General features: G+C 40.6%; 1 protein-coding gene across 3 annotated transcripts; it reads right to left on the bottom strand.

Moving 5' to 3' along the window:
• Positions 1-1,781: 1,781 nt before the first annotated feature.
• Positions 1,782-16,230, bottom strand: znf622 (zinc finger protein 622). Of its 3 annotated transcripts, XM_084058277.1 has the most exons (10): positions 16,092-16,230; positions 14,099-14,236; positions 12,392-12,543; positions 10,515-10,899; positions 8,151-8,441; positions 6,764-6,926; positions 5,871-5,986; positions 4,635-4,778; positions 3,784-3,908; positions 3,425-3,447 (listed from the first exon to the last, which is right to left on the bottom strand). In XM_084058277.1, the coding sequence occupies exons 2-10, from the start codon at positions 14,229-14,231 to the stop codon at positions 3,439-3,441; spliced, it is 1,518 nt and encodes a 505-aa protein (XP_083914403.1). In that variant the 5' UTR covers positions 14,232-14,236; positions 16,092-16,230; the 3' UTR covers positions 3,425-3,438. The 3 variants fall into 3 exon arrangements, with proteins under 3 accessions (XP_083914402.1, XP_083914404.1, XP_083914403.1); XM_084058276.1 differs by having other exon boundaries at positions 1,782-3,908; XM_084058278.1 differs by having other exon boundaries at positions 1,782-3,908; positions 8,151-8,438.
• Positions 16,231-16,788: the final 558 nt, after the last annotated feature.

Below are 16,788 nucleotides of genomic sequence, written 5' to 3'. Positions count from 1 at the left end.
TAATAAAATCGCAGAGCAAGGCAGACGGTGATATATTTTTAAAATTATATTATTTATTATTGCTGTGTTCAGGCCATAGACCGTGGTTCAGGCAAGCCCAAGAATCTGGATAGAATCCTGTAGTGTGTGATGCCCTATTATTTTAAAATTGTGCAGAGTGTTCATGTTTAAGATTATCTGATAAAATAATCTCATAAGATTATCCTGTAGTGTGTGATGCTATCAGATTTCAAAATTGTTTAAAATTTAAAAAAGTCATAGTGTAAGGCCAGCTTCAGTTGTGAATTCCATGACGCTGACAGCCCGCGAAGCAGCCACAACCCTCGCTACCAACAACCTAGATTAAACACTAACCAGTGAATAAACAATAACAATATCCTTTTAGCATCATTGTATAATCCTACTACTGTACTATTTGCAAACTGTTAATAAAGTATTCAATCAATGTTATCAATCAATCAATCAATGCAACTTATAAAAGCATGAAAAACAAAGAAACAACAGACTCACTCGCTCTGGAGGGGGAGAATGAGAGAGAGAGAGTTTGAAAACATGACTATGACAAAAAAAATCCCATATCTGTTGAGTGAAGTACAACAATGTGCAAACACGGCAAGATTTGTGAGCCGTTTAAGAATGTCTAATGAAAAACAACCCCCTTTAGGGCTACAAATCATTGTATCCCTGCACTGTTTACAGGCTTTGTACCAAGTGACTGTAAAACATTGGAATACTGCTGTCAACTTTCAAAAGTTTATACCAAACTAAGCTTATATGGATGTACAGTATCACTAATTCTGACATAAAATGCACAAATTGTATTGTTTCGTAAGATTTTTGTTGCAATGTAACACAGCTCTGTTTACACTTTTATTAATTCCCATTTATATTTAATATTTAATTGTAAATATATTGTTTTGATTGTTTTGTTTGTGGCAATGTAAACATATGTTTTGTCATGCCAATAAAGCTCACAGTGATCCACCGGATCACTGTAACTTGGCAATGACCCCTTGGCCTCGGGTTAGGAAGCATTTAGGCAAAAAAATGTTATGACAGAGGCGCGCTGTCTGAAGCGGACTTGAGTCACGAGAGGCACCGCAAGCGAGTCACTGTCAAGCGAGTTGCCGTGCAGAAGTTTACGAAGTCCATTTCAGCCGAATCAGCGCAATTCGAGTTACGTGGACAGAGTCATAAATGATCCCCCCCCAGGCAGTTCCAGTGCCGCCCTAGGCAGTGCTATCCGCCTGGAATGTGACGCATGCAGTCACTAGGGGTGTTGCCAAAGTTACAGCGATCAGGTGGGAAAGGGACGGTCGCGGGGGAGAGAGACAGAGTGAAGTTAACACATGTTTGCATTGCAACCACAGACAGCTTTGAGAAGGGAAATTGCTGGCCATTATGGCTGCATGTTTGTTCGGTCTTTCTTTCAGGTACACATTATCTCTAGTCTGGGGTCATGTGATCAACATGTATACATTTTATGGAATGCATGTGAAAATAAAATACTTCCTACGGTTAATATGAGCATCAAATCTATATATATATATTGCATATGCATTCTATAGGGCTGGACACCTTATGAACAAATGACATCAACTTGTGACGGGCATTGCCCCGCTTGAGTAAAAAATAAAGTTGAGTTCTAAAATAAATAAAATAGTGAAAAAACATATTTTAGTTATAGAGGGCAATTATAATGTATTAAGGCATATTTGGCTTATAAGCCAGGGGTCCTTTTAAAAGTATGAATTACAAGTACAAAACAGGCATCATCAATAGAATGAATCCAAACACATCTTTATTACAAATATTAACAGGAATCTCTGAAGTCCTTGTTTTTCTCGTGAACATTTGAACTGAATGTGTTATTTATGTGATACAATTGGTATCAAATAAATAACATGTTATACAATGGGTGAACAACATTAGGCCAAAGTAATATACAGTTGCAGTATGCCAATATTCCTGACCACCAACCATAACATTAAGTTACATGTTATTTTAGTAAATCAATATCTTATGTGTCCCATTAAAGAGTGTGTAAGTGGCAATCATTGCTATAAAGCGTTTCTTTCTTCAGAAGAGATAATTCAAACAAAATAAATGAGCAGACAACTGGAACACTATCAAATTCAAACTAACAAATTAACTTTGTTATGAAATCAGTATCCCCACCTAAAAATGTATTTTCTGTTTACTAAAGAGCTCGAGTGACGCCGTCTCTGAACAAACACCTTATAACAATGATTACTATGAGAATATAGAGTTTTAACACTTATTTTGACAAAATAATATCACTTACACCACCGTCTCTTGCTCTAATTATTTGTGTTATACTTCACAAACAACGAGTTCCAAATGTAACGTACATGTCTGAAATGAGGCCCTGGTTGTTAAAAAAGGTATTTGGAAAACACACCAAAATGAAAACATCACTTCCACACAACCTCTGCTTTGTTTGGGTTCAGAGTTTCGCCACAACTTCTGCTTTGTTTGTTTTGCCACCAAAACCAACTGCACTAGCAGTCCACACAACTGCTGCTTAGTTTGGGTTGTGAGTTTCATCACAGCCCACAAACAAGACAGTGAGTAAATGGTGCCATTTTATAGTGAGCATTAGTGAGGACCAATTGTAAAGACAACGCGTCGTTTGCTTGAAGATCAGCTCTTTTCAGCGAGCGACACTGTATACGTTAGGCAACCACCTCTTTTTGAGCTACTAGGTGATCAGACTGGGCTATTGTGGTGCTCAATCCAGTTGATCAAAAACAACCCTTATTAACCATTAATGATAATGTAATGCATAAAAACTTCTCCCCTGATAGGGAGAATGTATTTTACCTTTATTATTCATATTACATTATTCTTCGTTAGGTTTTATTATGAATTAACCACTTAAGCCCTATATACGCTTACATGCTCACAACATCAAGACACATGAGCTTGTAGGTGCCATATAAAAAAAAATATGTTTGCCTCTAATTACATTCCAAAAATAGGGACACCGCGTTGGAAGTGGTTAAAAGTAGCTTAGTGAGTAGTTCACTAAAAAAAATACTTATTTTCTATCAATTACACACCCACATGAAGCCTTGAATTCATGGAGATCTTTCAGTTTTTGTCCCATTCCTGAGCCGATACTTTGATGACCGGGTCATCGGTCAGTAGGAGACTCCGCCGGTCCTCAAATTATTGGCTCAGGAATGCGACAAAAACAAAAAAGATCTCCATGAATTCAAGGCTTCATGGGGAGTGTAATTGATAGATTTTTTTTGTGTGTGAACTACTCCTTTAAATGTTTAGACTTATTCTGTCAGCCTATAATAAGATGTAAAAGTAATGATGTTTTCACTGTCTGGGTGATCCTTGGAAAACGGCCCAGTGACCCTTTTCCCCCAAAAAGTTGCTCACCCCTGCGTTAGGTCCGGGGGGGGTTTAGAACATTGATTCTCAAAGTCAGGTCCGAGGACCCTCAGGGATCCTTGAGCTGAGCGATTGATCCTAAGCTAAGCGATTGATAGTTGGGAACCAAATGAACCCTTACAGAACTGTAAGTCTGAGAGCGTACGAATGGAACCAAATGGACCCATCAGGGTCCATTTGGTTTCATTTGTACGCTCTCAGAGTTATGGGGGTCTGTGGCCTAATGCATAACAAACTGGGGTCCATTTGGTTCCATTCGTACGCTCTCAGAGTAATGGGGGTCTGCGGCCTAATGCACAACAAACTGGGAAATGTCCTTGAAATTAAAACTTTTGAGAAGAACTTGAACTAGAACATGACTTGGGCTCTGAAGTGGTGCTGTTTGGTTTTGTTGTGGTTCATTCCCATCCTCATCATCCATTTAGACTTCATCCTTTGAACAAACTGCATGTCCTTCTGCTGACGATAGACGCAGCTCGAACCTGCAGCGCGGAGACACACATCCATGAGACAATGAAGACCATAGTGCTCAGTGCACACCTCACTGCTTCAGTTCAAATTGTAATGGTGAAACATTTTGAACTAGAGCCCGATGTCAGATTTGTGGGTCTGAGGTCGATGCTGATTTTGGATTAGAAACAAATAAACTCTGTCTGTGGACATTATCAGAAGAGCGCCCTGCATTTTCAGCAAGGATTTTTTTAAAGACACACAGACCTTGGATAATGTTCTGACTGCATTAACATAAAGCAAGTATAAATGGTAAGTCTAGCACCAGTGCCTATGAATGCATATACAGACTATTAACTAGGGATGAGTCCGAGTAATCAAATATTCAAAGTTGTCTTTTTAGGATAAAAAATGATAAGGAAATATTCATGTTTTTATTTTATTTTAGCAAAGGCTATACTGTCATCCTAAGCCTGCAAGTAGTAACTACATTTTAGAGTATGCCTAGTATGGGTGTAATACTTTTTCTGTTCGGCATTAGCATTGTCATAGCTTAAAGTACAAGGCTAGTAGGCAAGGCTATACAAGAACAAATCAGAATCAGAATCATTGTTATTAATAGCAGTAGGATAATCTACTTAGATTTGTCAGTAATGCACATTACTACTATTAACAGTGGATATGACACTGATAATATTGTCTCTGCACAGTAAAGTACGATTGGTTATCACAACGGAACGTGTTGAAATCTCTCATACCCATGTCTCCGGCCCATCCCAGGGCTCGGTACTGCTTGAGGACACGCCCCACTGCGTTATTATTGGTCCTCACAGCCACCGTCCTCTGGACGCCAAAGCGTTGCTTGTAGTACCGCATCAACGAGCGATGGCCGATTCTCGCACCTGGAGCCAACGATGTAGAACAAGGTTCACAACTGCATACTGAGTCAGTTAACACAAAGTCAGTCGTTCCCAAGCTTTTCTGGATCAGGGCCCACTTGAAAATCTCAAAAGCCACTTAGTGGTCAGATGGGTGGGCCGCATGCATTTTCAGAGCATGTTTACTTTAAGGATCAATCAATTGATTGTGTTATTTATTGCCATCACAATAAAAATACAATTTTCTTGACTTTTTTGTCTTACATTATTATTAATATATATTTATATATATATTTTAATAATTATATTATATTATTACAAAGCTGCACTAAGGGTTGCATTGTTTCAATTACTGTTGTTAATTCATTGCGTACAGATTCAGTTACCTGAGGGCAGAGTCAGGTAGTGTAATAGCGAGTCAGTGAATACAGGACCAAAACACGCTCGCCCCGGATCAAATACGGCGACCTCGGAACGGTCGGCACCAGGTATTCCTAAACGTAACCTCAGTAAAACTATGCCTAAGCCTAACCTTATTCCTAAACGTAACCTCAGTAAAACTATGGCTAAACCTAACCTTATTCCTAAACGTAACCTCAGTAAAACTATGCCTAAACCTAACCTTATTCCTAAACATAACCTCAGTAATACTATGCCTAAACCTAACCTTATTCCTAACCTTACTCTCAGTAAAACTATGCCTAACCCTAACCTTATTCCTAAATGTAACCTCAGTAATACTATGCCTAACCCTAACCTTATTCCTAAGAATAACCTCAGTAAAACTATGCCTAACCCTAACCTTATTCCTGAAAGTGACCTCAGTAAAACGATGCCTAAACCTAACCTTATTCCTAAACTTAACCTCAGTAAAACTATGCCTAACCCTAACCTTATTCCTAAACTTAACCTCAGTAAAACTATGCCTAAACCTAACCTTATTCCTAAACGTAACCTCAGTTTTAACCTAACCTTATTCCTAACCTTAAACCTCAGTAAAACAAATACAAGAATCACTGGGGGCGAGCAGTCCACAGAAGAATGGGGGCGAGTGTGTTTTGGGGCGAGCATTTCGGGTAGTTTAGTAGTGAGTCGGTCAGTTAGATAATTAGTTACCTGAAGGTAGGGTCAGGTAGTCAGTTTCTTCATCATATTCCAGGTTCTTCTCGTCAGGTAAACCTTCATCCTCCATGTCAGCATCATCTCCCTCCTTCCTGTCTGGGTAAGTACTCCTGTTGGCACAAGGAACAAACACATACTATTAAATAAGTTAAAACACTCCAGTTCACATAATCAAAGTCCACAGTGGAAACACACACTTGAAGTTCCATCTCTTCAAGAATCTGCTCCAGTGTTAATGTCTACATCTTGCCCAGAGATTCCTCTATGATCATTCTTGACTACAGGAATATTTTGTGAGGTATTGAGCTTCTGACAGCTTGGTTGATTTTATTCTAGATTTAGATTGGGGACGTGTGGAGCTGGGTGTGGGTAGAGAGTGGGTAGAGAGGCCCTCTGGTAATCAGAAGGTCACCGGTTTAAAAAATGTACAAGCTCACAACTTGATATGCCATTTATTAAATGTTTTATAACTCGGGACACATCAGCTACATAATTGCCAATACATATGTCATCAAAATAGTCAAATAATGGCTGTTATAGGGGTCTACGGTCTATATTTCCAATAGTGGATCATACATTCAGAGCAGTGGCTTGGTTTCACCAAAATAATAATATTTGAACTGGGCACTGCCCAAAATAATCATATTTGAAGTGGGGACCCCCCAAAATAATCATATTTGAAGTGGGGAGCTCCCACCCTGACAAGCACTTGAGTTGAGGCATTACATTTAGTTTGACTCGGTTCCACAGATTAATATTGTGAAAATAGCAGATCTACAAGCTCACAACGCCTCACGTCGCGAGGCGTTTCTCATAGTATGACAATTTGGCCCAAGAAAGTGGTTGAGAACCGCTGATCTAAAGTCTAAATTCAAACTGGTCATTACCTGAAGTCATAGAAGTCTGCGAACTCCAGCGCCGCGTCTCCGTCGGTGAACAGCTTACAGTGGCTCTTGTCCACCATGTGACCCTGCACCGCCTTGGTGGAGTAAAACGAGCGTCCCTTCTCGTTACACCACAGACACACGTTACCAGCACCCACCTTCTCCGCTGGAAACACACACACACACACACAATACATTATGCATGGAATCAGAATCATCTTTATTGTTACATCACAGGTTTACAGGTGTAAAACAGCGGGTGAAATTTGTTTTTGTGCAAGCTCCCATCGTTAGGAGAGGAGGGGGGGTCAAAAAAGAGACAAGGTATGTACATATTTACACGTAGCATATGCATACAAACATTATGTACATGAGGTTTAGATATAAGGTGCGTGAGCATAGCAGCTGGTACTGTATATACTGTTCATGACATTAGCGAAGGGTATCAGTGTGTTGTACATGAGATTAACCCATTCAATCCGGGAACGCATTTGTGTCATTTTAGATTTGAGTTTGAACTTTCACCATGCATTATAGAATACATAGAATATAAATGTGACTCTGCACTGCTCTAGTGGAGTAAAACAAACGTCCTTTTCATTACACACACGTTACCAGTAGCCACTTTCTCCCTCAACTCATTTTGTTTTCTGAAAAACGTATGTTGCTATATATAGCTAAAATCTGATGCTTACTCGGTTTTGAAAACAAAGTGGAAATAGCCGATCTACAAGCTCAAAAAGTGTGACTCAAAACCATTTTGATTCTTTGAAAATGTTAGAAAATATATGGAGATTTTTCAAGATCATGACTATGATCATGATCTTACTCACCCAGGCATCGTATCATTCCTCTCAGAGCAACCAGGAACTAGTATTACTACCTGTAGAACGTCGCTGTCGGGCAGAAACCTCTTTCGTAAATTAACGCCCTGCTTAGAATAGTCCCCACTCCTTGGGGTGTTTTTTGTCACGGTTATATGTATATGTATATATATGCACATGCGTGAAATTTGTCCTCTGTATTTACACATCCTATAACATCCTATCATCCAGAATTAGGAGCAGTGAGCAGTCATTCGCTCTGGGAGCAATTAGGGGTTAAGAGTCTTGCTCGGGACACACATCGACACATTGCCGGCCTGACCTGGAATCGTACCAGGGACACCCAGGGGCTCACTGGGCTCACTAACCACTTGGCTCACTAACCACTGGGCTATGGCCGCGCCAGTTGATCATAGTACAGTGTCACACAAAATCATCAAAAGTAGCAGATCGACAAGCTCGAAACGCGGCGATGCTTTTGAATTTGAATCGTGAAAAGGCACAGTTTTGGACATATGAGCTTTCCAAAACCGTGACAAGAGACGACAAATAGCACTACCACTCACCCAGGTACCGTATCATTCCCCTCAAATCGACAAGGAACTCCAAGTCGGGGATGAAGAAGCTGTGCACTTTGGTCATGTGAGCGACGTTCTTGATGAGCGTCCTGGAGTGATGCGAGCAGAACAGACAGTCTGTGACGGCGATGGAGCCGGGCAGAACGTCCGGCCTGTCGCCCGATGATGACGATTCCCCGCCCTCCTGCTCCATCGACTCCCCCGGCTCTTCATCCTCTTCCATATCGTCATCATCGTCGTCGTCGTCGTCTTCGTCGTTGTTGACGTCCTCCCACTCTTCTGGGAGAGATGGGAGTCAGTTTAAAGCAGTGGTTGTTCAAACTTTTTCCAAGCTACAAGCTCACAGCGTGACGTGCTGTGAGCTTTTTTTTCAATAGAGCACCGAAGTCTGACGTAATTTACACATCCTACCTGGGTTGCGTTGTTTCCCCCCCGTTCTGAATTCCCATAGACGTCTTTAATATTGCATCAAATAAGAACTGTGTTCCAAAAATAAACAAACGATTGACTCTTATGGCTATGAAGCATCAACTGACGGTGACAAAACGATAATGTTACTTCCGCCGAATTAGTTACATGTTCGCCAGAAACAGACTGTATCAAATATGAGTGACTGACTATCATAAACGATACAGAACCTCCTCCCTGACAATATCGGCGAGACAGTTTGTTTATTTTTGGTCCTCAATTCTTATATGAGACGATTCTAAGATGACCCAATGTTATTCTTCATAGAGAAATGACTTCTGCGACCCAGGGGATGAACGAGTGACGTCAGGACGTCTGTACTCTATAGCCAAAGTATAAAATATGATTACAAGTTTTACAAATTATCCTATATTAAAGCTGCACTATGTAACCTTTCTCCTCTACCCCGGATTTGAACCCGGTTTGCTGCGCAAGTGCTGACATTTTCACCACTGAGCTAATAGAGCATGCCTGCTTGCTCAGGGGATACATTTAATCAGGTCAAAATTTGTGTCAGATCCTGTGTCTATAGGTGAGACATGACCTTTGACACCATCTAAATGTCTCAATAGAAGAGCAGGGAGACCAAATGCAACCACCCTGATTGTTATATTGTATTAACATACTCTACCATACAGATTGGACAAAATTACATTTTATTCATTCTAAAAAAGTGACATAGTTCTGCCCCTGGCAGAAAAAGTGACATAGTTCTGACCCCCCGAGGGTCCCTGGACGCTCTCAGTCATTTGATTAATCGAAAAAATAATTGATATAATAATCGCCAAGACAATAATCAATATAGTGTAGCCCTAATTATCAAGTCTGCTACATCAGTGACCCATTTTAAATCACTCCACAAGACACACCTGCTTGAAGCTACATTTAATTCTTGAATCTTTTATCTGGTGTTCTTGTTATTTATGTGGCATCTGTTATGTTTCACTCATTTGTTTTCATTGTTGTGGATTAGTACCTTGCTTTTATGGCCAACTTTTTGTGCTTGGCTCCCTCTACTGGTTATATGTGTGTACAGCACCCTAGTTTTGAAAGGTCCTATATGAATTATTATCATCATTAGATAATTATTATTATACAGAAATTGGTTACCCCGCCCTCTGGTCGCCAAACAAGGAACGCAAAACACACTGGACATCCCAAGCCGAACTGAGACACACAAGATATTACCATCCCATACATGTGCAGACTCTTAAATCATAGTGGATTTTAGATTTGTGTTTTAGGTTAGTAGATTTTTTTTTAGATAGGCAATTGTATCATTGTAATCAACTAAATAATTCAGTGTTTTAATGGCACCTGTCTTTTTAAACCTGTGATCATGCTGAAAGCTGAGTAACCGGGAAAGCAATTTTAGCGTTGGCTATTCAAAAATAGCAGATCTACAAGCTCGCAGCGCGCCGCCACGGTACATCTACTATTTTGGGACGTTTTTGAAAAAAAAAGTGTTAATCATTTTGCATTTCTTAACACCAATCTTCTCTTCTGGAAGATTGGGGGGGGGGGTGTTACCCAGCTTTCAGCATGATCACAGGTTTAAAAAGATAGGTGCCATTCAACTACATATCATTTTGGGGGTCTTTGGCACGCAAAAAGTTTGAGAGCTACTGATTTAGAGCAGGGGTTCCCAAAGTTGGGGTCACTGACGGTGGGGTCACCATTTTAATACATTACAAATACGCACCGAACGTGCACGTTTATGTGCATAAATTACCTCCAGGGTTAGGTGGGGTCGCGAGTCAATGGGCGCATTATTTTGGGGTCGCGGGCTGAAAGGTTTGGGAACCCATGATTTAGAAGGCATTTGTAGAATCGGCCTCGGGTCTTAACGGGACAAAACATAAAACAACGATCATGTCTCCTCACCTTCGTCTGCTGCTGCCGCAGCGTCTCCTTGCTCCTCCTTGTCTTTGGTCTCCATCCTCCTGGCCTGCTCCTCCAGCCACACCATGCGAGGAGCCTTCTCCGCTCGCCTCCTCTCCTCCGCTCCTTCCTTCGCCTCCTCTAGGCCCGTGGAGGCGGTGGAGGAGGAGGCCTGGGTCTTTCCTGGCGCGCCGACCGGCCCGGCCCGGTGCTGCTGCTGCTGCTCCTTCAGGGCGTTCCTCAGGGCCTGGTTCTTGGCGTCGTGGTCGGTCCTCCCCTCCTCCTCTGCCTCCTCCTCCTCCTCTCCTCCACTCAGACCTTTCTCCAGGTTCTTCTCGTTCATCTTCTCCACCTTCCGCTGAGCCGCCAGCACCGCCTGCTTCTCCAGCTGATGGTTTGATTAACGTGTTTTTTTTTATTGACAAAAATGCATATACCGCCATAAAAAAAGCACAAGTCTTCTAGCTTGCCCAATGTGTTTCTGTAAATATACCTTTACTGCTCCTAGTATTAACCCATTGAGACCTGAAGCCGATTCTACATGTCTCCTAAATCCCAACAGTTTTCTGAAAAACGTATGTTCTATATCAGCGGTGCTCAATCTTTTTCATGTCAAGGACCCCCAAAATTATATGTATTTGGCCGCAGACCCCCATCAAAATATTTTGTTCCAGGGACCGCCCAGAAGCAAAGATTTGAGTTAAAAATGTTCGCTTTAAAAATATATATATTCAAAGATTTGCACACATTTTCACAAATTTTCAAAAATAGCAGATCTACAAGCTCTACAAGCCATGAGCTTGTATATCTGCTATTTTTATATAGCCCAAAGTTTAAAATAATGCTTTTTAGCTCAAATCTAAAAATGACACAGTTCAGGTCTTAATGGGTTAATGATCTCTTGTATAGCATTGTATGTCTTTATGTGTCTGATGAATACATTGGACCACAATGAAAACAAGCCATCAAGGCTTTTTGTGTTATCCTTTTAGCAATATTGTAAAACTGTATCTCTGTACAAAAATGCTGATATTGGCATTGGCAAGTAGTATGCCAGTCTATGCCATTCTGATACCACATCATTTATCACATGATGAATTCATTTACACTAATAATTTGAATGGTTCAGTTGATGTTGCATGATTGTTTAAATAGGCTTTATACTACTGAACTATACCATTTATTTACATTATTTTTACTAACTTGTAGCTACACTTTAACAATGAATATTAACAATACTTTTTTTATTTATTCCTAGATCAGTGGTTCTTAAATTCTTTTTAAATTTCAAGGACCCCCATAACTCTGAGAGTGTACAAATGGACACTTGCGGGTCCATTTGGTTCCATTTGTACACTCTCAGAGTTACAGACCTGGAAGGGTCCATTTGGAACCCCCTCAAGGAACCCTGAGAGTTCCTGGACACCACTTTAAGATCCACTGTCATAGATCTTCTTTTTCTTCTTCTTTTTTACTTACACACTGGTATCAGCTCTGTGATCGGTATCGACCGATACGCAAGTTATGGGTATCGGAATTGGTATCGGGAAGGAAAAGATGGTATCGGTACCTCCCTAGTGATTGCAGGTGGCTGTAGTAAGTAATGTACTTATCCATTTATTTGTTTTATTACATTTTCTGAGTATGTTGCGTTTCTGTGTTGCATTATCAACAGTTTGCACAAATAAAGGTACATTTTTATGAAAGCCAAAGGTGTAAGCTCTCAAATATATTTACAAATTTTGTTTCAACTACAGAGGCTGAGAAATTAAAAAAAAAGGTGTTTCCAGAAAAACCTCAGGTTTCAATGGGAATTTTGGGAGTTTTTTCCAGGCCTTTATCAAATGGGACTCAGGTCTAAATGGGTTAAGTTACTTTACCTGTTGGTGTTTGTGTGACTGCAGGTGGTTTTGGTAAGCGTTGGCGGTGTTGAACTTCTTGCTGCAGGTGGCACAGAACTCCCCGGCGGCTGCGGCGGAGAGCTGGCGGTCTGCTGCGGCCCGCTGGGCCAGGACCCTCTCCTGAAAATTCTCTGGGAAGAGATGGATAGATCAAATAGATAGCAACAAGTAGGAGAGATGGATAGATAAAATATATGGCAACAAGTAGGAGAGATGGATAGATAAAATATATGGCAACAAGTAGGAGAGATGGATAGATAAAATATATGGCAACAAGTAGGAGAGATGGATAGATAAAATATATGGCAACAAGTAGGAGAGATGGATAGATAAAATATATGGCAACAAGTAGGAGAGATGGATAGATAAAATATATGGCAACAAGTAGAAGAGCACACGCATCCAAACAAAAAAATAATAATAATAAACTGTGGTGCAGGGCAGAAGTGAACAAAAGTGGAAACTATTGTTGTTGAATGCTCCAAGAGGTAAATGGTTTATTACCACCGTAAAACTAGATCAATTTCCACTATATCAATAGATAGACCTTTATTGATTCCACGACTAACACAAGGGAAATTCACCTCGCAGTAGGGTTGGGATCCGGACGAACCGTATCCAACATTGAGGAACTGGAATCGGTTCCATCACATGTGGAACAGTTTCCGGAACCGGTTTCATGCATTATAGCAAAAATAAAATCTCACGACTGAAGGATGTTGTATGTGCCAAGTCCTAATGTGCTATTTGTGAAACATTGTGAAAGGACCTTATGGGTTCATTTGGTTTCATTTGTCATCATTTTGAGTTTGTGTCAGTCAAAGATACAGCCATTGTAAACGATATGCAAATCTCTTTCAAAAGCGGTCTGTGAAGTATTCACATTTGTTGAAGCATCTGCCAGAGACGCAAACCTGCCTCTGTGTTTAGTTCTGCTGTTTTTGACTCCTCCTGTAAGGATAATTATTGTCCCAATAAATGGAATATGCTGGGGAAAAAAACAGTAAAAGTTGGCGTTCGGGTGGCGCAGTGGTAAAGTGCCTGCCCACCACCGTGGAGGTTGTGGGTACGAAACCACCACCAATTACGACTAAATTGGGGAGAAAAAGGGGGGAAAATAGGGGAAAAAAGGAAAAACAGTAGCAAGCTATATGTAATACCTATGTAACAATATGTGATACCAAGTCATTGTAATTTTCCCAACACTTGGCCATGTATGTCAGCCAGCATCTTCTTCATGGTAGCCACAGCTGGTGACGGGTGGCATGTCAGCCATCTTAACACTAGTATAACATTGGTAACATTGTACCCAAGACAAAAAAAAAGAAAGACATGCCATCTCCGGTTTACTTCCCGCATCTGCCTGGGCGTAGGAGGCCGCCTTTTTAGGAGACCGGAATTACGTTGGAGTCTATTCATTCTAATGGGAGAAGAGAACGTGAAGCCAATCGCAACAAGCCACACAATTTTCCAAACATTTTAACAGTAAAATGTATTTTTTTGGAGAGACAAACCAGGAGAAAATCAACTGTTATCCACCGTTCTCTGTCCCAGCAACACACTCTCGCGGGATCTAGCGACAGTAAACGTAAGACGAGATCTGCCGCCAGACGGCGCCCACTTAAGAGACCATTCGTATGCCATGTTGTGTACCCTGTCGCCTCTAGTGGCTTTGAGTGTACTCACCAGCGGTGACGGGGGGCATCTCGGCCACCTTGCGCTTCAGGTTGTAGCGGTGCCAGTCCGTCTTGTAGTGCGCCCGCTGCACCTCGCCATCGCTGAACGCCACCCTGCAGCTGATGCAGGTGTAGGACGACATGGCGCCTGGACAGCAAACACGCACATTAAATGATTATACCAGTGGCTCTCAGACTTTTTCATATCAAATGAATATGCATTTAAATGTATATGTATTTGGTTGCGGACCCCGCCCCCCCCCCCCAGGTTAAAAAAATATAAATATATATTATATAAATATATATTATATAAATATATATTATATAAATATATATTCGCGATATATTGACTTATGCCTGCACAGTCTGGCATTCCAGCTGCACTGATGCAGAGAGGAAGGATCTGCAGCGGGTGACTAAACGGCGCAGTGGATTATTGGTTCTCCGCTTCCACGCCTGAGTGACATTCACTCAAACCGTCTCCAAAACAGGGCCTTAAAGATCTTTTAGGGACCCCTCACGTCCTGCACACCACCTGCTTCAGACCCTCCCCTCGGGCAGGCTGAAGGTCATTAAGGCCAAAACCAACAGGCTGTCAAACAGTTTTTTTCCTAAGGCTGTGAAAGTGCTGCTGGACTCGCATGCGCGCGCGCAACCACGTGCACGCACACGCACACACACATGAACAATTTGTGTGAGTTGTTGTTATTGTCCATTTATATATATTATATATTTAATCTTATCTTAATGTATCTTTCTACTATATGCATTATGGATGTCCTTCTTGTGAATTTTGACAGGCAACTATGGACTGAACTGACTGACCTATTGAACAGACTAAGGGTTTTATTGCTCGAGCAGTGTTTTATATTTATCCTTTTTCTCTTTGTTGCTGATACTGTCGTTATGGATGTACTAAACAACATTTCGCCATATGTCGATCATGCAATGACAAATAAACATCTTATCTTATATAGCAGATCTACAAGCTCACAACGTGTCTCAATGCGACACGTTGTGAGCTTGTATATTTGCCATTTTAAAATAGCTGATGGGGTTAAAGTGGTAAAGCTGGGGAGTGGGACCCACGATGAGAACCACTGAAAATAAAATCCACCAACATATTCAAGTACAGTACTCTAGTAAATCTACTTAGATACTGTCCACCACTGATTATGATTATGATTATGATTATTATTATTATTATTAATAGACCCATCATTCATAATATAACATGAGCATGGCAGGCACCACATTGAAGACATCATTTAAAGCCCATGAGTGTAAAAATCCACAACAACATGCTAAAGAGCTAAAGTTCACACACTGAAAGATCATAATTACTCCATAAAACGATAAAATAACTTAGAAATAATGAGAAAATAACATGTAAACGATGGCAAATGTTAACTCACTGTTGTCATTAACCCATCTGTCTGTATGTCTGTCTGTTCATGTAATGTATGTATGTATGTATGTATGTATGTGTGTATGTGTGTGTATGTGTGTGTGTGTGTGTGTGTGTGTGTGTGTGTGTGTGTGTGTGTGTGTGTGTGTGTGTGTGTGTGTGTGTGTGTGTGTGTGTGTGTGTGTGTGTGTGTGTGTGTGTTCCTCTCACGGAACTGATTTACAGAAAGTAAACATAGAAATAAAAACATAAAACTGATAAAAGAGAAACACAAGAGCACTTCATGGCAAACAAATTACCAGCAATTACCTTCTATATATCTAATATCTAATATCTGTATGTAGGCTTCAATCTTACACAAGTAACATTTTACACAGGCCTTTTACTTGTAACAGAGTATTTTTATATTGTGGTATTGATACTTTTACTCAAGAAAAAAATGGGAGTACTTTTTTCCACCTCTGAATTACTGTAAATAAAAAATAAAATAAAAATAAAAAACAGCTAACATTAGCAACACAGAGCTAACTAAAGGTTGACCATCAACAGTAAACATGGCCAATAGAACTAAATGACAGATATAATATTCACTTACTTTAATGACAGCCCTGGGTCCTCTCTGATGTCTATAAATATAGATATGAATGTATATTATATATAATATATAAACACGCTTGTTGTGGTTGAGCTGCTCTGCTGCAAACACGAGGTTTACTTCCTGGTGACCCTTCAACTCCACGGTACAGTGTTGCCAGGTTTTGAGAGACAAACAAGCAACCAATAGGTATGAAAACAAGCCCAAAAAAGCGAGCGCCCCCAATAGGCTCCATGCACAGCAGTCATATTGGGAATGAATTGGGCCCCTTCCTTACTTCCTTCCCAGGTATTACCAATGATACTAATTAAGGCTCTGTTCCATTTAGTGTGGCATAGTGGTTGTCTTATTTTCAAGGACCCCCATAACTCTGAGAGTGTACAAATGGAACCAAATGGAAGGGTCCATTTGGTTCCATTTGTACACTCTCAGAGTTACATACCCACCATAATAAGGGGCCATTTGGGAACCAGAATGGAGTGTTTCTAGTGAGCCAACATGCACGATATCAGCACCCTAACCAGAATGGAACAGAGCCTTCATTAGTATCATTGGTAAAACCTGTGAAGGAAGTAAGGAAGAGGCCCAATTTCTCTCCAATATGGGATTTGTGTGCATAGAGCCTATTCGCCCCTTCGGCCTTCGCCCTTTAATTTTTGAAAAATATGGAATATTCTTTAAACATTTTAACAACACA

The sequence above is a fragment of the Gymnoscopelus microlampas genome, assembly GCF_963454915.1.
Source record: "Gymnoscopelus microlampas genome assembly, chromosome: 5".
Lineage (NCBI taxonomy): Eukaryota > Metazoa > Chordata > Actinopteri > Myctophiformes > Myctophidae > Gymnoscopelus > Gymnoscopelus microlampas.
The sequence above is the reverse complement of the archived record's forward strand: the minus strand, read 5'-3'. Positions and strand labels throughout refer to the sequence as shown.